General features: G+C 32.2%; 4 protein-coding genes and 1 long non-coding RNA gene across 6 annotated transcripts; 3 read left to right on the top strand and 2 right to left on the bottom strand.

The window, feature by feature from the left end:
• Nucleotides 1-785: 785 nt before the first annotated feature.
• On the top strand, nucleotides 786-5,333 carry LOC11428409 (zinc finger protein 385B). Its single transcript, XM_003617959.4, has 3 exons — nucleotides 786-943; nucleotides 2,194-3,255; nucleotides 4,649-5,333. The coding sequence occupies exons 1-3, from the start codon at nucleotides 905-907 to the stop codon at nucleotides 5,144-5,146; spliced, it is 1,599 nt and encodes a 532-aa protein (XP_003618007.1). The 5' UTR covers nucleotides 786-904; the 3' UTR covers nucleotides 5,147-5,333.
• A 369-nt stretch (nucleotides 5,334-5,702) lies between these two features.
• LOC11430929 (NAD(P)H-dependent 6'-deoxychalcone synthase) lies at nucleotides 5,703-7,141 on the bottom strand. Its single transcript, XM_003617958.4, has 3 exons — nucleotides 6,744-7,141; nucleotides 6,397-6,640; nucleotides 5,703-6,303 (listed from the first exon to the last, which is right to left on the bottom strand). Exons 1-3 carry the CDS (start codon nucleotides 7,061-7,063, stop codon nucleotides 5,929-5,931), a joined length of 939 nt encoding a protein of 312 aa, XP_003618006.1. The 5' UTR covers nucleotides 7,064-7,141; the 3' UTR covers nucleotides 5,703-5,928.
• A 4,832-nt stretch (nucleotides 7,142-11,973) lies between these two features.
• LOC11425292 (NAD(P)H-dependent 6'-deoxychalcone synthase) lies at nucleotides 11,974-13,347 on the top strand. Its single transcript, XM_003617956.4, has 3 exons — nucleotides 11,974-12,385; nucleotides 12,489-12,732; nucleotides 12,826-13,347. Exons 1-3 carry the CDS (start codon nucleotides 12,066-12,068, stop codon nucleotides 13,198-13,200), a joined length of 939 nt encoding a protein of 312 aa, XP_003618004.1. The 5' UTR covers nucleotides 11,974-12,065; the 3' UTR covers nucleotides 13,201-13,347.
• LOC11419649 (NAD(P)H-dependent 6'-deoxychalcone synthase) lies at nucleotides 11,980-22,483 on the top strand. Of its 2 annotated transcripts, XM_024785159.2 has the most exons (4): nucleotides 11,980-12,033; nucleotides 21,165-21,516; nucleotides 21,620-21,863; nucleotides 21,957-22,483. In XM_024785159.2, exons 2-4 carry the CDS (start codon nucleotides 21,197-21,199, stop codon nucleotides 22,329-22,331), a joined length of 939 nt encoding a protein of 312 aa, XP_024640927.1. In that variant the 5' UTR covers nucleotides 11,980-12,033; nucleotides 21,165-21,196; the 3' UTR covers nucleotides 22,332-22,483. The 2 variants fall into 2 exon arrangements, with proteins under 2 accessions (XP_024640927.1, XP_003618003.1); XM_003617955.3 differs by lacking the exon at nucleotides 11,980-12,033 and having other exon boundaries at nucleotides 21,117-21,516.
• Nucleotides 14,337-15,209, bottom strand: LOC112422219 (uncharacterized). Its single transcript, XR_003012540.2, has 3 exons — nucleotides 15,159-15,209; nucleotides 14,985-15,039; nucleotides 14,337-14,519 (listed from the first exon to the last, which is right to left on the bottom strand). It is a non-coding gene; the product is annotated as an uncharacterized lncRNA (long non-coding RNA).
• Nucleotides 22,484-22,584: the final 101 nt, after the last annotated feature.

Raw genomic sequence — 22,584 nt, 5'->3', positions numbered from 1 at the left:
TATGAAACTGTTTTTATATTATTCTTGCATAAGCAAATGAGATTTCATGTTCAACGTTGAAGTCTATAAGACCAATATCATTTGATTCTATATCATTTAATACATTTAATTTTTTTTATAGAAATCGAGTTAAACAATGAGGTCATTTGGTTTAGCTATACGACTCAACTAGTGACAATATGGTTTGACCAATAAACCAATAACCTAATACCTTGATCTGATTGAACACCGATCCAATTTCTAAAATAATGTTGTATTTCACTCAATGGTAATTGATGGTTTTTATAACCAATTAGTGGATGGTTTCTAATAATAAACATTTTTTTTTGTAAAAAAAACAATAATAAATATTTTTATATTTTTAATATATAGATCGGTTCTAACCCATATCATTCAATTCAACCTTATTTATTACATTTACATTTTTTACATAGAAAACGAATTAAACAACCGGATTATCCAATTCAAGTATGCAGTTCAACAAATGTCCTGTTAGTTTGACCAATAAAACAATAGCTCAATAGCTTAATCGATTCATTTTTTAAAACGTTGTTGTATTTCATTGAATGATATTATATGTTTCCAAAAAAAGTACATGTTCCTAATGATCGTTTAATAAATACTCATTCTGATCTTATTATAAAAGAAAATTGACTTTTTAAATACATTGAATAATTTATGTATCTAATCAAATTATTCAATGTATCTAAAAAAAATTATTTGTCTCGGACTGGAGGGAGTAGTTTTTAACAATAAATAGTCCATGTGTTGGGGTCTAGTCAAAACAAAATCAAAATGAGCAAACCCTAAACCTAATCATTAAACCCATTAATCAATAATCACTACAAATCAATCACAAACATTTTTCCTGCCTCTGCGTCCCTTTTACGCTTCCCAACCGAATATGATCGTTCCACAATCTCAACTCATCAGATATGATTCTGTCAGTTCCACTTACCCTTTTGATCTTACTTTTCAAATTTCTCATCAAAATCCCATTTTTTATGTTTTGTCATTTGGGTTGTTTTTATAATTCTTAGTATCATTTTTATGTTCATTTCTTGAAATTATTGTTGCATTTTATTTTAGTTGTTAGGTTTCAAAAAATAGTGGATAAATATTTGTAGAGTTTTTGACTTGCTGATGGTAATGTGGGAGTTCTGTTATTTGGGTGTTGGAGTTCATCTTAATTAGGGTTTTTAAAATGGAACAATACCACGATTGTAGCGTGATTCTCTTAATTAGGGTTTCTGAAATGGACTGACACCACAATTGTGGCGTGATTGTAGTAATTAGGGTTTGCAAAAGAAAGGTGAGGCAATGGCGTGATTGTCATAATTAGGGTTTTAAAATGAACCGATACTGTGTTCATACTGTGATTGTGGCCATAACATCATGGTTTTTGATGTTTCTGCTACTGAGGTTGAGATTGCAAGAATTGTATTTGACCATAATTCGTTGCAATATAAAAAATTGTGACCGCAATCAGGACTTAAATATTGTTTAGATCCGGTTAAAAGTATTATAGTAGTTATGCAGCTTGGAAATTTTCCTAATAACCGATAATGAACCCAATAGGACAGGTGTTGTCAAATAGTGGCACTATAGCGCGCGGAATTTGAATAAATCACTATTGTTTCGTGATACTCTATTTAGAACAAATAATTGTCAAATGATGGCTTTGTGATGGCTTTGTTAAAATCGTTATTTTCCGCAAACTGTTATTGACAACACCAAATAGGACAATATGCATAACATACTTGAAGTAGTAGAACACTAGAGGCCAAACTCATTGAAGACATTAACCATTACTGTGAGTATCTTCACATGGTTATCACATGTATGTTTGTTCTTCTTTGTTAAATTGACTCTTTTCAAAAACAATTTTGAAAAATGTAGAAGGAAGAAGATGAATAATGAAAATCTGGGTGTTTTTTATAATCTACTTATGTTAACTATTATCATATAATTAACGTAAATAGAAATGGGAAAATTATGATATATACGGTTAATTGAGTATAAGTTATACTATAAATGTGTTCAATTATTATATAAATCAGTGTGTTAAGCGAGAATAATAAAATAGAGAGGTCAACTGCATTTGATTTGATCCCTTATTTTAGGATTTTGAGTTTTATTGGAAGCTTCTGACTTTCACTCTGGTTTTGTATTCCAATGCTTCTAATATTGCAGGCTGTTGGTTCATCACGCGAGACTTCAGCAGCGCCTGCAATTTTGCCTTCTATTCAGAATGGTATTCCAATGCTTCTAATTTTGCAGTCTGCTGGTGGTTCATCACAAGATACTTCAGCAGCGCCTGCAAGTTTGCCTTCGGCGCAGAATGGTATGCCAATGCTTCTAATATTGCCGGCTGTTGGTTCATCACACCAGACTTCAGCAGTGCCTGCAAGTTTGCCTTCTGCGCATAATGGTTCATGGCAACTTCAAATTTATGGCAATGAGACTAAAATAATGTTGCCTAACCAAACCAAAGTCATCAAAGCTTTCAGATGTGAAGTGTGTGAAATTGAAGTCAATAGCCAAGTCTCTTTAGAAAATCACATAGCTGGAAAGAAACACAAGAAAAATTTGCAACGGCAGACTAATCCTACAGTTGCATCTCATGCGAATGTACAAACTGACACAAGTAGTATCCAAGGTCAAGCATTAATTGGTCCTGTACCCGAGCAATCAGAGCCTAAGAAACAGGTTGATAGTATACAAGGGCAAGCATTAATTGGTCCTGTGGCCGAACAATCAGAGCCTAAGAAACAGGTTGATTCTGTTAAGAATGTACAAACTGACACAAGTAGTATCCACGGACAAGCGTTAATTGGTCCTGTAGCCGAACAATCAGAGCCTAAGAAACAGGTTGATTCTGTTAATAATGTACAAACTGACACAAGTGGTATCCAAGGACAAGAGTTAATTGGTCCTGTAGCCGAACACTCAGAGCCTAAGAAACAGGTTGATTCTTTTAAGAATGTACAAACTGACACAAGTAGTATCCAAGGACAAGCGTTAATTGGTCCTGTAGCCGAACAATCAGAGCCTAAGAAACAGGTTGATTCTGTTAAGAATGTACAAACTGACACAAGTGGTATCCAAGGACAAGCGTTAATTGGTCCTGTAGCCGAACACTCAGAGCCTAAGAAACAGGTTGATTCTGTTAAGGTTTGCTCAACATGCAATGTTGTGTGCGTTGGTCAAGATACATATAACAAACATGTTGCTGGGAGAAAGCATGCGGCTAAGGTGAATTTACATTATCCTTTACGTTACTGTCATGATTACTTCTACTCTATGAAGCATGGACACTCCTCATATTAGGCGTGTCCTGGTGTCGGACACGTGTTGTGTCTGACACCGACACTTGTAATTACACTGGATTATGTGATTTTTTCAAATTATTAGCTGTGTCGGTGTGTCCGTGTCCATATCCGTGCTTCATAGCTTCTACTGTTATCCACACATAATGCACACTAGTGGCACACACTAATATGTATAATTTCTTATAACCATGTTTTACATTAAAACAAAACTATTCTGACAGAACAAGAACATTAAAAGGACGAATTTTTTTATCTTGATTGGACACACAAGGCAAGAGAGGATCACTGAAGGTTTAGCTAATTAACTTTGTAGGCCATTTAGCTAAAATGCATGTAAGGTAGCTTGATATGTGAATATTTTATATAACTGTGGGTTTGCTGAAATCTCGGCAAGACACCGTGATTTTGCAAAAGCTACAAAGTGCTTTGCAAAATCATAGTGGCTGCAACCCACCTAGATTCTCTTATTTTCATACTTTTGAGTATTCTAGTTCAAACTAGTTGGCTTACTCATCCACTGGGAAAAAGTAATTGGAAATAAGGAAAAAATTGTTGTTCGGGAGATGTAGACAACGGCAATAAGTGGAGGGTTTTTTGAGGTTTTGCAAATGAGTTTAGTGTTGTGTTTCGGGTGCTAATTCCTGCAATTTGACCATGAAGCGACTGTAACGTTGACTACCATGGGCGCTATGCTGCCCTGATGTCAGTTGAACCTAGCTACCGCTACGTCATGCCACAGTATTATAGCGTCCGCAACAGCCTCTATTAACTACAGAGGTATTAACAACAACAATAGTCTTCTTCCACTAGAAGGATTTGATGACGTCATAATCAAATTACATTCAATAAGCACTTGTTCTTTATTTATTTTGCGGCAAGTACTGTTGTTATAGTTAGTTGTCTTAAATGTACTTTTCTCATAAATGTTGTAGTGCCAGGCCAAACTATATATATAATCCTTGAAACATTTGAACAGTTAAATATGATAAATAAATGTCTTGTCTTGTTTTTCTTAACAGTTCAGTTATGTAAAAATATAGTCTTTTGGCTTCCAAATTTGATGACATCAGTGAGAACTAATATACGACCATACAGGGAATGATAGAACTCTTGATTTTTAGTTTTTTAGCTTTGTTACAATTGATCATTTGTATTTTTAGCGACCTTGAACAATCAAATATTTTTAGTATCCTGGATGTATATCTATAGATAGATAAGTATTTGTTGTATTATCATTACTTGAACTGCAAGAGAAGTATAAAACGGAGTGCCATTTATGAAATGTTTCTGAGTTGACCACTTTTTGTGACTCATAGGTTGCCTTGAAGTCTAATGATGGCATTGGTCCATCTATTGCCGAACTCAAGCGTAAAGGTGATGCTCCAATTGAAAAAGCTGCTAAGAAAATCAAGGTTGCTGAATCTGTATGGTGTGAATTTTGCAAGATTAATTGTAACAGCAGGGATAGCTACACTGCACACATATCCGGTAAGAAACACTTGAGGAACTTGGAGAAATTGTCAAATCCAAAAGTCGGTGTTGGCAGCGGTGCCACTCCCACCACCACCGCAACAATTACTATAATTGAGACACAGGAAAAACCAGATTCCGATAACCTAAAAGCAAAGCAGGTACCAGAACTTGATATCGAGGCAGAGAAACGTAAAGCTGTGGAAAGAGGAGCTGCAGTTAATGATATTAAAATGTGCACTTTATGCAATGTGGTGTGTAATAGCCAGGCAAATTTAAATACTCACCTTAGTGACCATAATCATGCTGCTATGGTGAAGAAGGCAGGGTTAATCACTGGTTGAGGTGATTATTGTCATTGTGTCATCTAGACATGGAGTTGGAGACATTGTATGTACTATGCAGTTTGTCATTGCTATTGGTGAAAAACTTTCATTTGAAGTTTTGTATAGCCTTTTACTTGTATTAGTGAAACTAATTACTGTTTCATTGTTTGTGTTTTGGAATATAAATAATTGATAACTTCCATTATGCTTTTAGGTTTACAAAATGAGTTTAATTTTGATACTTTTTTTTAAACATGGGGCGAAAAACAGAAATACAAATGCCGTATACATGTGACATTCCAAAACACCGGAAAATAACCAAAACTCCCATGGAAAGGGAACCCACACCCCAGACCGAAACAGCAAACAATGCCTAAACTATGCCAGCACAGACCCGAGACAGAACTGGGACAGTATTTATGGATCATGAGAAGTGGCTTGGAGGAAACCTTCACACCACAAAGTTAGACATTACCCAAGAGGAGGATAGCAAAATTAGAAATGCCTAAACTTAGTTCACTTAGAACTGGGACAAAGGAGGATCATGAGAAGATTGGAGGAAGACACACATCCATTAATTAAATTGAATAAATAAGACAATGCAATTACATCACATACAAATTTCAAGATAGAGTAAGATAAAATACTACGATAAAATAACTTGGAGAAAATGAAATGGAAAATTGATTATTTAAAACAACGGTAATTCCAAGCTCAAGCAACAAGAATTCAATATTTAAATTAAAAACATAATTTTTAAGCAAACTTAAAGGACTTTGACATCATTAATTCTTCTATATTTAGTCATCATAGAGGTCATTGATGCCTGGTTTGGTTGGTCCAGGGATCAAACGATTTTGCTTAATTTGATCAATCTTCTCATGATCCTCCTTTGTCAATGACCAATCAAAGATACACAAATTTTGGTTCATTCTCTCCTTATCATAACTCTTGGGAACAAAAGTGACTCCTTGTTCATATAACCATCTTAGAGAAATTTGTGCAACAGACTTTCCATGTGCATCTGCAATCTCTTTAAGCATATCATTCTCCATAACTTCATTTGGTCCTCTGCTTGCACCTTTCCTCAATGGTGAAAATGCAGTTAACACTATTCCGTTTGCGTTGCAAAACTCTCTAAGCTTCTTTTGTTGCCATGCAAGGTTCATCTCCACCTATAAATATACGATTTCATTGTATAAGTACATATTAACAATTAAGAAGTTTACTATAAGTTAATCAAAACTTAGGTTTAGTTGATGACTTACTTGATTGACTGCAGGAAGAATAGTGGCAACAGAGAGAAGATTTTCAAGTTTCTTGACAGAGAAGTTACTAACTCCAATAGCTTTGGTGAGTCCAAGTTTCAATCCTTCTTCCATGGATTCCCAAACACCCTTCACATCAAATGGTAAGAGATCTGCCACATCAATTGGAAATGTAAACTTTCCAGGCTGAGAGCTAAGTGGCCAATGAATCAAATACAAATCCAAGTAGTCCAATTGAAGAGTCCTACATGAAATTAACAAATCAAGATCAAAATTAATTTTTATCATTGTAGAATCAAACATCCTCCAAATGAATGTAATATTGATATGAATTAAAATTTACTTACTTGAGAGATTTTTGAAGAGCAGGAATAACAAGATGAGGATGATTTTCAGTAACCCAAAGTTTAGAAGTAACAAAAAGGTCTTGTCTAGTGACAAGACCAAGTTCAATTGCTTCTTTCAAAGCTTCACCAAGAGCTTGTTCTGAGCCATATGCAGCAGCAGTATCAAAGTGTCTATAACCTTGTTTGATGGCTTCAATGATTGCATCTTTTGTGTCTTTCTTACATGTGAAGTCAGGGGCTGATCCCATTCCAACCACTGGCATCTTCAATTGACTAGATGTGTTTGTAAGAACCTTTGTTGGGATTTCAACACTGCCCATGTTGTTATTTTTGGGTTGGACTAAGGTTCAATGTTAAGATTGGTACACTATGAGAGTTATGTTTGATGATGGACTAAGCTTTGCTTGCATCCTTTTTATATAGCTAAAAATTTCATACATTCTTAATAATCACAAAATTGACACTTTATTGATATTTGGTTTTGTTTGAGCAGTCCAAATTTGAAACTGTAGTATAGTGTTTCTAAGAGGGTAGGTGGATTATTCTCATTTCTACCACCATATAATTGAATAATACATAAAGTATAAGGTTGGTGAGTTGCTGGCGGCATATATAGTCCAACGATGTCTAGTAATACATCTTTGACCGTTATTTTTGTTTTGTTTATTACAAATTGCAGAATAATTTCCATCTTGTATTATGGATGGATACTATTTTGTCCATATCTCTATTTTTATAATTATAATTATTGGAGGGGAAAAAAATCTACTACGTAATTTTTAAACTAATATTATTATTGAGTTTTCTAATTCTACCGGTCAAGCTTGCACGCACGAATATGACATGTGCAGCTTGATAGGGACACACTTAATTTTTTTTATTGGGGTAACCATATATCATTAGGGAGGATTTTAATCCCTGATTTTGCCAATAATGAATATTGCAGAATTAGCAGGCCAATTTTAGTGGGTTCATTCAATTAAATCACATTTTTTTCATCCACAAAACTTAAATCCAAGATTTTGTTTAATTGAATATTAGAGTTCATATCAATGTAATGTTGATATATACACATATCTTTAATTCGAGGGAGAATGTTGTTTAAGTATTTTTATTTTGACTTAATTAATAAATCCCCAGCTTCAAACTAAAATAAAAAAAAATACAAAATTCAATAAAGTATCGTTCTTAGATAATTTCAGGTAACTAGAAAAGTTCGACTTTTTTATAAAATAAAATGGACACAGATGATTTGTACTTGGAAAATTACTTGGTTGGATCATAAGAACGGTCTCATAGCCTAGAGTCCAGGTATGCTCCATTTAATCCATTTATCATCATAGATGATAGACATGTGGCAAAAGAAAAATTAAAGGTTGAGATTTAAAATAATTAAAAAGAAACAAATCACATCACATCACATGTTCACTCACGTTCTCTCCTTCCCTGCTCATGTTTCTATGTTTCTTCCTTCTCGTTCTCCTCTTCTTCACTTCTTCTTCTTCTTCTGTCAATTTTCATGAAAACTCACTTTTTTCATTTTTTTTCTTAATAATAATAATCACAGCTAAACCTTTTTAATTTTACATCAGGTCATATTCATGTTATTATTATTAAGTGCATATTAGAATCAGAGAGATTAGGGTTAAAAACAACAATCAATGAGTGGCGATGAGAGAGGAAGAAATAGGAGATTGTGTGAGGGAGAATGAAGACGGTTACTGATTCAGTGATTTGTTTTTTTTATTCTATTAAATAATACTTATATTTTTAATAGAAACTCAACCCTTAAATTAATTTATGTCACATGTCTTACTTCGTACCTTAAATGGATTAAATGGAGTCTTGTGTAAATGGAGCATATCTGAACTCCATAGCCTAACCGAGTTAGGTCACAACACATACCTTAAAATTTTGAAGATCTAAATTCTTGTAAAAACATTAAATAGAAATGTGTAAAAGCTTAAATTCTAATATCAATAAATCCAAAAAGTTTACTTAAAAATTAAAAAAATAAAAACTCAAGTTTTGAGGGCTTCCAAAGTGTTTAAAGCTCAAATTCTTGGGTACACCAATTAAAAAATTTGAGACCCTGAGTTTTTGCATATACCAATTTTTAAAATTAAAATAGGGCTTCTAAAATATTTTAAATGACCCGTGTATAACTTGGTTAATTTTTCAAAAAAAAAAAATTACTCAATACTTTTTTTAAAAAAAACTTACTCAATAATTTTTGTTAATGTTATCAGTGTTAATTTCACTCTAACTTGCTTCGAAAAAGAAAAATATCACTCTAACTAAGGACATATTTTTTTTATAACAACTAAATACATCTTCTGAACGTATATAACTCACAAGTCTATATTCTTTGTTTAAAATAAAATAAAATAAAAAAGATAAATTACTATTATTATTAGCAACGACGATGGTAGTAATTGTCATTTTAATTGATGAAATTTAAACTACTCCACTTAAGGTTGCAACTCAAAACTCATTATCAATGACCTATCAACTCTTGAATAAATTCTATATATCTTAGTTCTTACAGTCTTCACTCGGTATACATTTTCCTGACACTGAACAAGAGAAAATATTATATTCAAGTTTTATATTAACTTAAATGGAGTCATATTTTTTGCTATATATCTACAGTTGATGTAGTAGACATGGCGTCATTATCATGACAAACATATAATATTTCACTTTCACATGAACAAAACTTCGAGATTTCAGAGATTAATTAATCTAAATTGGGAGATTGTGGTGAAGCATTTTGCAGATGCTCTAGCAAATTTTGGATGCTCTCTAACGGATAAAATTACCTTTTTCGAGTCTTGTCCGGCTCAATTTAGTCACGTGCTCGCAGCTGATGTAATAGGGATTTCTATCCCCCGTTTGATTCTTATTTAGTTCTCTTTTCCTTTCGAACTTCGACCCTCTTTATAAAAAAAAAAAAAAAAATACTCACAGTACACTCAAAAAATCAAAATTTCTCAGATTAGACTAATTTTTAGCTTTCTTTTCAAAAGAGATTATTTGTTAATTAAGTCAAATCATTTACAATAACTAATTTATGAAAATTTGACACCAGTCATAAAAGTGATGAAAAAATATATGCTTGTGTGACATCATCCGAGGGATTATACTTAGAAGTGCATCAGCTCCAAAAGTTTGATCAATGGTGAAAAATTAAAAAAGAAATCCAAAACTTCCGAGTTCAAGCCACACGTTTTTTTACAAAAAGAAAACGATATTCATTCTTTCAAAATCGATAGAGTATATCATTTAACACCATTAAAAACATCAAAGGATAAATAAAAAAAATAAAAAAAAATAAAAAAAACTCACAACATTCAAGTTAATAGCATATAACGGCATAATGCCTACAAAAATATATTATAAAATTAAATTGACCGGAATACCATGCCGTCTTCGGATCTGCAACGTTGACGTCAAATCTTTGATTGAATAATCGATCTTTTAATATGAATCAAATGAACACTGCAACAAGGCGGGAAATCAAACAACGCCGCACAAGACGACGAACAACACACCACCACACTCAGATGATGAAATCACGAAGAAAAACCTAAATCTATGTGAAAAGCACTTATTTTGATTGAAATAGAGAGAAAAGGATGAAGAAAATGATGAAGATGGGTGATTTTAAGTCAGAAATTGACTCAAATCCACCTCTCGATGAAGAAACTGAAAAAGAAAACTTAGAGAGAAAAAAAAACTAAGATCGACTTATTGAGGAGGGTAGTTCAAGCCACACTTATACATTTAAAGAAAGATAAATATAAATACAATATTTTATTCATAAGATCTTCTTTACCTTGACCTTAGATATTATTCCCCACTCTAAATATATGAGTCTTGCTAAGTTATGTTTTACGTTTGTTAAGGACACAAAAGTAAAAAAATTGCATTTGTTATAAAGAAACTTTAAATTTAAAAAATTTGAGTAGCAATTTCTAAGGCAAATATTTCTAAATTGAGACTTTAGGAAAGAAGTTAGCATTCTTTTAAAATAAATTATATCATAAAGAAATACTTACGTGCGTGCCTATCAGTTTTTTTTGTAAGTAGCTTTAGTGGTTAGAGCTCGCATAATAAAATTATAGATAAGTGAAGTGTCTGGAGTTCGAACCCCAACCCTTACATATAATATGCAATATCTCTACCAACTTAGCTAAGCTCACGGAGATTTTTGCCCATCAACTTTCTACTTGCCATAATCCTGCAAGCTTGACTGCCTGTAGAATAGAAAAAAAACTTAATATATATCACTATAAAAGATAAAGAAATATACTATTGTTTTCTTCCTCCAATAATTAAAAATGATATATAGGGATGTCAATGGATACCCATGGACACGGATAGTATGATACCCGTGCCCGCCCCGTTGGATAAACATGATACCCATGCCCACCCCGTACCCACATGGGTACCCATTATGTGGGTACCCGTGGGTATTGAAGTATCCATGGGTATTCGTGGGTACCCATGGATTTTTGAATTTATTTAGTTTTTGGAACAAAGAATAACTTTTTTTAATTAACAAAAAACTTCAACTACTTTTAAACATCCATACATAATCTATTCAAAATTTCATAAATCATAATCCATAGAAAATTCATAATTCTTACATAATTCATACAAATTCATGAAGTAAAATAAAGTTATATAAGGATATTTTAGTAATTAAGTTAATTTATTATTGGGTATGGGTACCCGTGGGTATGGGTACCATCAAATCCGTGTCCATATTCATATAATAATGGGTAGTCAAATACCCGTTAATTATACCCATGGATACCCGTTTAGCTACCCGTCCGTGCCCGTGATGGATTTTACCCGCGGGTACCCATGGGCATGGGTATTTTTGCCACCCCTAATGATATAGATAGGGACAAAATGGTACGTACATGGAATCCATCATGCAGATTAATTTGGAATCTATAAACAACAAAAAGTCAAAGATGTATGACTGTATAGACATAGTTGGAGTATGCCGCCACCAATTCACTAACTTAAGATATTTAGTAGTGTACATTAAAATAAGGAAATAAAATGGTGGTAGAAATGAGCATAACCCACCTACCCCCTTAGAAACACTATAGGTTCAAAATTGGATTACTCAAACAAAAACAAATAGCAATAATACAAGTGTCAATTTTTTCATAAGACTCTACATTTTTAGCTATAAAAAGGTTGCAAGCAAAGCCTACTCAATCATCATTCATCAAGCTATAGCATAATTCACTCAAAGTGTAACAATCTTAACATTGAACCTTAGTCCAACCCAAAAATAACAACATGGGCAGTGTTGAAATCCCAACAAAGGTTCTTACAAACACATCTAGTCAATTGAAGATGCCAGTGGTTGGAATGGGATCAGCCCCTGACTTCACATGTAAGAAAGACACAAAAGATGCAATCATTGAAGCCATCAAACAAGGTTATAGACACTTTGATACTGCTGCTGCATATGGCTCAGAACAAGCTCTTGGTGAAGCTTTGAAAGAAGCAATTGAACTTGGTCTTGTCACTAGACAAGACCTTTTTGTTACTTCTAAACTTTGGGTTACTGAAAATCATCCTCATCTTGTTATTCCTGCTCTTCAAAAATCTCTCAAGTAAGTAAATTTTAATTCATATCAATATTACATTCATTTGGAGGATGTTTGATTCTACAATGATAAAAATTAATTTTGATCTTGATTTGTTAATTTCATGTAGGACTCTTCAATTGGACTACTTGGATTTGTATTTGATTCATTGGCCACTTAGCTCTCAGCCTGGAAAGTTTACATTTCCAATTGATGTGGCAGATCTCTTACCATTTGATGTGAAGGGTGTTTGGGAATCCATGGAAGAAGGATTGAAACTTGGACTCACCAAAGCTATTGGAGTTAGTAACTTCTCTGTCAAGAAACTTGAAAATCTTCTCTCTGTTGCCACTATTCTTCCTGCAGTCAATCAAGTAAGTCATCAACTAAACCTAAGTTTTGATTAACTTATAGTAAACTTCTTAATTGTTAATATGTACTTATACAATGAAATCGTATATTTATAGGTGGAGATGAACCTTGCATGGCAACAAAAGAAGCTTAGAGAGTTTTGCAACGCAAACGGAATAGTGTTAACTGCATTTTCACCATTGAGGAAAGGTGCAAGCAGAGGACCAAATGAAGTTATGGAGAATGATATGCTTAAAGAGATTGCAGATGCACATGGAAAGTCTGTTGCACAAATTTCTCTAAGATGGTTATATGAACAAGGAGTCACTTTTGTTCCCAAGAGTTATGATAAGGAGAGAATGAACCAAAATTTGTGTATCTTTGATTGGTCATTGACAAAGGAGGATCATGAGAAGATTGATCAAATTAAGCAAAATCGTTTGATCCCTGGACCAACCAAACCAGGCATCAATGACCTCTATGATGATTAAAAAAAATGTTAAAGTCCTTTTAAATTTGCCATAAAATCTATCTTTTCGATTTACTTATTGTATACTTGTTGTTTCTTTTGAGCTTAGGATTACCCTTGTTTTTTAATCGAGTTTGAATAATCAATTTTACATTTCATTTTTCTCCAATTTATTTTTCATTAGTACTTTATTTTACATGATCTTGATATTTGTTCTTTTCTATTAAGGGGTGTGTGGCCAACTTGGAAAAAAATATATTAAGACTTTGACATAGTAAGTAAGCCATCAAAATTTAAGAATGTTTAAACATCGTCAATTCTAGCCGACGTTGGATATTTTAAAATATTTCAAAAATATTAAGATTAATTTTATTAAAATATTTAAATTCACTGTAGAATGATTCCTTCCACTACTAGTGTCAATACTCATTTATTATAAAAAAAAAAAAAAAATTAAGGAATTTATTATAACTAGCGTCCAGACGGGCACTCCCGTGCCCGTCTGTCCGCTCTTTCTACTGCGCTAACGCATGTAACTCATAAACAATATGTTTTTTAACATCAATGTTGTTTAGTTTTTCTTGATATATCTTGAAGAAAATTATTAGAATTAAAAGAATGATCAAGCTTGATCAAAAAGAGAAGGATTAAACTTGATAAAAAATGTAAGATAGGTAATTCATGCACTTTTTAACACGGAGTTACTTAATATATACTTAGTTTTGTGATGCATAATCATCTATCTATGGAGGATGAATATGCATGAAACATGAGTGGCAGTTATGAGGGTTGGTTTGATGAAGATATTAAATCTTTTCCATCGCTAACACATTTTACAGAAAAACAGTAAACATATGCTCTATATTATTTATCAAGTCATTTGAGTTTGTCACAAAATATAAAATTAGGAAAATAGAAGGAAAACCAATAGAAGAAATAAGAACAAAACTTTGATAACACATTTATGTCTTTCAAAGGACGAAGACATTTCAAAAAGAGTGAAAGAATATTTACACATTAGTCATATCACTTCTCATACTTTGCGATATTTTTGATTGAAAAAGTCAATGTGACATAGCAAGTGGAATGTTAATTAAACTGGAGCATATAATTGATGTTGTTGTTTGATAAATGTTGGAGAAATAGAAGGCAAGAGCGCCTGCATACAACGACCCCTTTCCTTTTTTTCATTCACGCTTTGTTGTCGATAATGTAGCACCATTTTTTGATAACTTCAAATTCTTCTTTTTCGTTCCACTCGATCTTCTTCTGCTCTCTTATTCAATTCCTTCACTCGTCTCAATCTCTAATCCCTTCCACTTGATATAGGAGATATTGAACCTATAAATTTCTCATATGGGATAGAAATAGGATATTCAAGATAAAAAAAGCATAGCATATATACTTGCTCTTAAGATGATTTCAAAATTTGAATGTGAATTTGTAAGTATCATTTACAAAGCATATTGACTTTTAAATATTATTTGATATATTCAAGATAAAAAAAAAGCATAATATATATATATATATACTGCGCTAATGAAATATATGAAAATCCCTGTTCATATAAGGTCGGAATTAATATATAGTAGAAAGAACCCCGTGCCCGTCTGGACATTTTAATTAGAAGAGAAATTTTTTGGGTGTAGCCTAGAATTCCTAGGTGTGGTGTATTAACCTTATAAGAAATAGCGTAGTACTTTTAATATATATCCATGTAGCTACTAATTCTTTCTACTCTTGAATTTCGGGTAAATTTAAGAGTTTAAGAATTTCATATAAGGTTCTTTGTACATGTATGGTTACCTTTTCAGCTTTATCTTCCTCCTTGTGTTTCATGGTCTCTACTCAAAGCAATGTTCTCGAGTTCCCATTTCAGTGCACAATGAACAAAGCAACCACAAAGTTAAAATAAAAAACAAAAAGTTGATGGTATTAAATATTTTGTTAAATCCTTGTAGGAAATTGATAAAAACTTACTTTTGAGTACTTTCTTCTTGCTTAAGAATCTGGAATCATGATCCTTTATTCTTATTTCATAAATTGTGAAAAGATAAACATGATAACAATAATCATAAGAATCATAGAAATAAGAAACTGACTTAGAAGAAATAAGTGAAACAAAATTGGTATGAGAGGTTTTCTTTTTGATGAAGAATAACAGGTTGTAACAAAAATCAACAAAAATGAGCATATAAAAAAGTGAATAAGAAGAATAGAAGAAAGGAAAAAATTGAAGAAATCCCTACTGTCGTCATGGTGGCATCGTCACCTATGTGATAACTTGTTGTGCTCACAATGACTTCTCCGTGGCCAATCCACGACACCGCTTCTTTTCAACGGTGGCAAAGGACACCACTACCTTTCCCCTTTTTCTCACCTCTCTATCTTGAAAGTGAAAACACAACATTCCAACACCGAATATGTGCAGCTATTGCAGCCCTGCCGCATGTACCGCATATACTAATCTCCTTTTTTACATTACGGTTGTTGCCATGCTCCATCGTTATTCCCCATTTCTGCATTTCATGTCCTGTGTGTATACATTATTATAGTTTTATGAATCGAGTGAGTGGGTATGAAGGGTAACCATTTTTTCCAGTTATGAAGGATAAGCATACCATTTTGAAAGTAGAAATAATGTAAGTTGAAGTTAAAAGATGTGTGGGTTCAATTAGTGTAAATTATATAAATTGTACTCCTATATACCGAAGTTAGGCCCTACAATGACGGGGTGGTTATAACGATCATGTAGAAGAAGAAAAACCAAGGAATGAAAATCATTTTAAAAAATTGACAATTTGATAAATAAAATTACCAATTTGCAGCCGATAAATGGTGTGAGACGATCATCATTTGTTCATATGGTTTAAACTTGATTGAAGAACCCTTTCATCTCTTATTGCATTTCAGCCATTGATTTGCAAGTCCTTACCGATCACTAAACATAACATAAATTGGGATGAAGAAACATTATAAAATTAAACCAAATCAAAAATCTATATTTAAACAATAATTTGATCCCCACTATTCTTTTTAAGCAAGCCCTTTCACTTTTGAACCCTTGTGCTTTCACTTTTGCATATACCGGTGGTGTGTCTATGAATTGGAACTGCAAAATAGTAATCAATAATCAATTGTAGAAATTATAAGCAGAAGGGTTCACCAAAAACAAATTATAAGAAGATAACCAAGGGGGTAAATGCCAAACGTTTTGTCTATGTAAGAAAGTAGATATCCTTGAGAAATTTTAGAAATAATGATTATGAGTGATGTCTATTGCATGAACGCAAGTTTGAGGATAATGAAACTATCATTAATCAGTTATTGACTTATTCTTTGTGATGTCTAACCATCTCATTCTGTTTATAACTTACTGTTTTAAATAAATAAACCACCCAATTCTCATTTTTCAAATTTTATTTGCAATTGTTGTTTCTTAACTTGAAGGGTAAAATAGGTAGGAAAATAGGCTACACCAAAGCAATGTATTGCCTTTATTAATAGGTATAGATATACTAGTATTATAATATCTCTAAATGTAGGATGTTTAAAGTGTGTCTCGGGGCACTCGTTAACAAGACTCATTATTTTAATCATTCATCTATCCTTCTTTCTATGGATGTAAATGGATATTCATGGATGCGAATAGCAGGGCCGTTCCTAGAGTTTTACGGGCCTTAGGCATAATATGAAAAAAGGGCCCTTACATAATAGATCATAATTTTTTTTAGCTCATTGTTGTGTTTTTTTAGCTCTTCATTTCGTTTTTTATTTCATTTTTCACTACCAAATAAATGTTTTTTTAGATAACATTGAAAATAAATTAAATACTCTATATACACCAAAACAAAATAAAATACCATAGATGTAGAGAAAAATAGCACATGCATAGTAAACTAAAATTTTAGCACCCCATTTTCAACTAAAATAGAATTTGCTTTGTTATAAAAATTATCCCAATTTCTTGGATAAAAAATATCGTCAATATTTTTAATATTAGTGAAACACATTATTAGGAATAAAGGACCCAAAAAAATATCATTAATTTCTTCGATAATAAATTTTTGAGCATATTATTAAGAACAATCAAAAAAAGTTATAGGAGGGTGTATATAGAAATATTTGTACCACATGGGATATATATAGTAAATCTCACTAAAAGGGCCAAAAACATTAACAGATTTCAGCCCATTCCTTTATCATCTCAAAGTTTGGGCCTTTTCAGATAATTTTGCTATATATACCCCCTAAAATCCAAATATTTCTATATACACCCTACACCTTAAAAAAACTTTTGGGCCCCTACCGGCATGGGCCCTAGGCCGTCGCACTCGCGGCCTATGCCCTAGGGCCGGCCCTGGCGAATAGTGTAATATTTATGTCTACTCCGTTGGATAAATATGAAATATGTACAATATCCATATCCCGGCGGATATCCGTTTAGCGGGTAATCCGTAGATGTTGAGGTATTCGCAGGTTTATACATATATTCATGGATAACATTTATAAAAATGAAAGAAAAAATTTGTTTAATTTTTTTAACTAAAATTTAGAAATAAAGGTTCTTCGCATGCATTTTTTTTAGCAAAATGTAATATTCATACATTACAATAACAACAAAGATCATTAACTCAACAAAAACATAAATAAAGTCCCTTACACTTAATAAAAATAAAGTTCTTCTTCAACAATCTCAACCACTTTCACTTCCTTTTAAAGGAGCGTAATAACTAATAACGCTAACAATGCCTAGGTTTTTTCTTAGAAAGTTGAATGGTATTAAGGTTATTTATGTAATTTACTCGGTTTAATAGCGGGTATGGATATCCGCGGGTGTGGATACCATTAAATCCGCATTCATATCCATTAATTAATGGGTATTTAAAAAATCCGTTTATTTTATCTATGGATATTCATTAAAGTATCTGCTCTGTGTCTGTGACGGAGTTTATCTACGAATATCCATGGATGCGAATTTTTTTGTCATCCCTACTTCTTTCTCATCTAAAATACACCAATGTCATCAATATCATCAAAAAATTATGTCACCTAAATGAAATTTGTATTGAAGGGGCACATCAGCACTAAGTTTGAAGAAGTTTTTGTCAAAATTCTAATATATCACTATTTGTTGATATTTTGACCCACATGACACTATCATCATCGCACAATTTAAACTCTACAAGTTGCTTATCCAACATAACAAAATCCTATTCAAAGAAAGAAAAGAAAAGCTAAATAATTTATTTATATATACAAATAAGGGTGTTTTGTTTTTGATTCTTTATTTAGGGGGTTTTCTTTTTATTTCTAATAGGTTTTCTCCCCTGAAGACAATCTTATCCTAGAAACATTAGACTCTAAACGATATACCTTTTAAGTAAAGATTTGAATCTTGATTCATCTTGTTGTGGAAGTTAACCTATTCCACTAGATTAAACCTCAATTGATATAGAGGTTGATATTTTTAATGATTGTAGAGAACGGTTATTTTGTATATTTATTCTTTCAAAAATAAATTGTTATATATATATATATATATATATATATATATATATGTGTGTGTGTGTGTTTTTGGGTTAAATATGTTTTTGGTCCCTATAAAATTGAGACCTTTTAAGTTTAGTCCTTACTTAATTTTAATAGTTTTTTTAGTCCTTAAATTTTTTTTTGAACTCAATATTAGTCCCTCCTCAATTCAAATTTGTTTAATTCATGCTTAAACTCTTGAGTTTTTAAACAATTTTTGTAGACGTGTTAAGAACATTACTAAAAGTTCCTCTGCAAAAAATTGTCGCAAAATTTTATTTCTACGTCCAGATTTTGTTAATTTTATCTTTATCTTTTGTCGTTTTAAAAATTCATATTTAATTCGTTTCATCTTAAAAAAAATTAAATTTTGGTAAATGAACCTTTCATGGCATTCTAAACTTGTCTTAAAAATATCCTTCAAAAATTTAAGAGTTTAAGAATAATTAAACAAACTTTGTTGTAACAGGGACTAAAATTAGAAGTAATTTTTTTTGTAAGGACTAAAAAATCTATTAAAATTAAGTAATGACTAAACTTAATTTTCCAATTTTATTGGGACCAAAAACATATTTAACCCTTTTTTTTCTTTCTCCACTATTCAAATTTGCTAATTACGAATGAATTTAGATTTTCTCTGCATTGAATTGAGGTATTATCCAAAAAAATTCGAAAATATTTTTAGGAAAATGTTAACGAGTATTCTAAGGGCACTCTTTAAAGACTTTAAATAGTAAATTTTTATGGAAAATTGTGTATTCAATACATTGAAAATTGAAATTTTAAACTTTTTTCATGAATAATTTCTCAATTGAGAAACTTTAAAGAGTGTCCTTAGAACACTCGTTAGCAAGACCTATATTTTTAATCTTAAGATTTCTTTGCATTGAATTGAGGTATATTATATTTATCTCCTCAGTTTAAAATTAAGGCTAAAACGCACTTTTTGCCTCTTAAGTTTGCAAAAGTTGTAATTTTGACCCCCTATTAAAAAAAAATGGCAAAAGTAACCCCTCATGTTTAGTCCCTTCTGCAAAACATCAATTTTGACAAGGTCAACGCAGAGGTGGCATTTAACTTAGCTGATTCAGATGACACTTGTGTAATTTTTCAATTTTAAATTAAATACAAAATCCAACACATTATTCATTTAAATAAAATAATTAAAAAGAAAACTAAAACGAAATTTATCTCTCTTCTTGCCACAAATCCAGAAGAACTTCATCTCTTCTTCATCTTCTTCATCAATAACTAAAAACCCAGCAACCTTTGAACAAATCTGAAATTTGTCATATACCTAAAACTTAAATCGGAGCAAATCGGACAACACTCAAACTTTCATCTTTGAAACCAAATCGCAAATTCCAAATCGGTCATCGAAAGAGCAAAAGAAAACGACGGTTAGTTTGGAGGAAAATGGAATGGAAATAACTGAAAGAGAAGAAGAAAAGGGAGGAGGTGGTTGCGAAAACTCCCTCTAAAACCTTAAACATCTCTCTCTCGCAATTGGATCTATCTCTTTCTCCAACAACTCGTATCCTCACGCCGCCGCCCTTGTTCTAGGTTCCCAGAATTGCAGCAACATCAGCAGCAAGTAATAATTGTTTTGTTTCTGATTTCACGAAGATAAACTTGTTGTTTTTTTGTGAAAGCAAGTTCTCTGGATTGGATTGTTATTGTACAAAGAATGGGTTTTTGAGAAAGTTTCAAATTATTAAAATACATTGTGGCATTTCTATTTATTTTAAATTCCAAAAATATACAGTTGGCAAATTTTTAAATTAGGTGGCATGACACATAGGATTAACTTGGTCAAAATTGAGGTTTTGCAAAAGGGGCTAAACATAGAGGGTCACTTTTCTATTTTTTTTAAAAGGGGGCTAAAATTACAACTTTTGAATACTTAAGGGGTGAAAAGTAGGTTTAAGTCTAAAATTAAATGATAGATAAAAAGTTAAGGGTGTGCCCATCAATTAGGGGAGGGGGAGGGAGAGAGAGAGAATTTACCAATTTGCAGTATACAATTGTTTTTGTTCCTCTAATAATTAAAAAGATAGAGACAGGGACAAAAATGGTACTAGGGAGTAGGGATAACACATGCAGATTAATCTGAAATTTGTAGAAAGCAACAAAATAAAAATAAAAAATAAAGGTCAAAGAGCTATGACCAATATAGACATCGTTAGACCGCACCCATTCGCCAACTTTGAATATAAGTATTGTTCAATAAAATATCACATAAAATGGTAGTAGAAATGAGCACAACCCACCAACCCTCTAAGAAACACAAATTTCCAAATTGGACTGCGCAAAACAAAACCAAATAAATATAGCAATAATTTAAGTGTCAATTTCTTTTACTATAGAACGTACCAACTTTTAGCTATATAAAAAGGATGCAAGCAAAGCTTAGTCCATCATCAAACATAACTCTCATAGTGTACCAATCTTAACATTGAACCTTAGTCCAACCCAAAAATAACAACATGGGCAGTGTTGAAATCCCAACAAAGGTTCTTACAAACACATCTAGTCAATTGAAGATGCCAGTGGTTGGAATGGGATCAGCCCCTGACTTCACATGTAAGAAAGACACAAAAGATGCAATCATTGAAGCCATCAAACAAGGTTATAGACACTTTGATACTGCTGCTGCATATGGCTCAGAACAAGCTCTTGGTGAAGCTTTGAAAGAAGCAATTGAACTTGGTCTTGTCACTAGACAAGACCTTTTTGTTACTTCTAAACTTTGGGTTACTGAAAATCATCCTCATCTTGTTATTCCTGCTCTTCAAAAATCTCTCAAGTAAGTAAATTTTAATTCATATCAATATTACATTCATTTGGAGGATGTTTGATTCTACAATGATAAAAATTAATTTTGATCTTGATTTGTTAATTTCATGTAGGACTCTTCAATTGGACTACTTGGATTTGTATTTGATTCATTGGCCACTTAGCTCTCAGCCTGGAAAGTTTACATTTCCAATTGATGTGGCAGATCTCTTACCATTTGATGTGAAGGGTGTTTGGGAATCCATGGAAGAAGGATTGAAACTTGGACTCACCAAAGCTATTGGAGTTAGTAACTTCTCTGTCAAGAAACTTGAAAATCTTCTCTCTGTTGCCACTATTCTTCCTGCAGTCAATCAAGTAAGTCATCAACTAAACCTAAGTTTTGATTAACTTATAGTAAACTTCTTAATTGTTAATATGTACTTATACAATGAAATCGTATATTTATAGGTGGAGATGAACCTTGCATGGCAACAAAAGAAGCTTAGAGAGTTTTGCAACGCAAACGGAATAGTGTTAACTGCATTTTCACCATTGAGGAAAGGTGCAAGCAGAGGACCAAATGAAGTTATGGAGAATGATATGCTTAAAGAGATTGCAGATGCACATGGAAAGTCTGTTGCACAAATTTCTCTAAGATGGTTATATGAACAAGGAGTCACTTTTGTTCCCAAGAGTTATGATAAGGAGAGAATGAACCAAAATTTGTGTATCTTTGATTGGTCATTGACAAAGGAGGATCATGAGAAGATTGATCAAATTAAGCAAAATCGTTTGATCCCTGGACCAACCAAACCAGGCCTCAATGACCTCTATGATGACTAAATGTCAAAGAAAAGATGTTAAATCCCTTTAAATTTATCTAAGAATCAATCTTTTTAATTTAAATATTTTATACTTGTTTCTTTCGAGCTTTGAATTATCAATGTTATTGTATTGAGTTTAAATAATCAATTTTAAATTTCAATTTCTCCAAATTATTTTCTGGTATTTTATTTTACATGATCTTCAAATTTGTGCAATTTTTTTAGAAATTTGTATTCACTTGAATAAACAGTTCAATTAAATGATGATTTCT

Source organism: Medicago truncatula, chromosome 5 (genome assembly GCF_003473485.1).
Source record: "Medicago truncatula cultivar Jemalong A17 chromosome 5, MtrunA17r5.0-ANR, whole genome shotgun sequence".
NCBI lineage: Eukaryota > Viridiplantae > Streptophyta > Magnoliopsida > Fabales > Fabaceae > Medicago > Medicago truncatula.
Note: the sequence above shows the minus strand (reverse complement) of the source record. Positions and strands in the feature narration are given on the sequence as shown.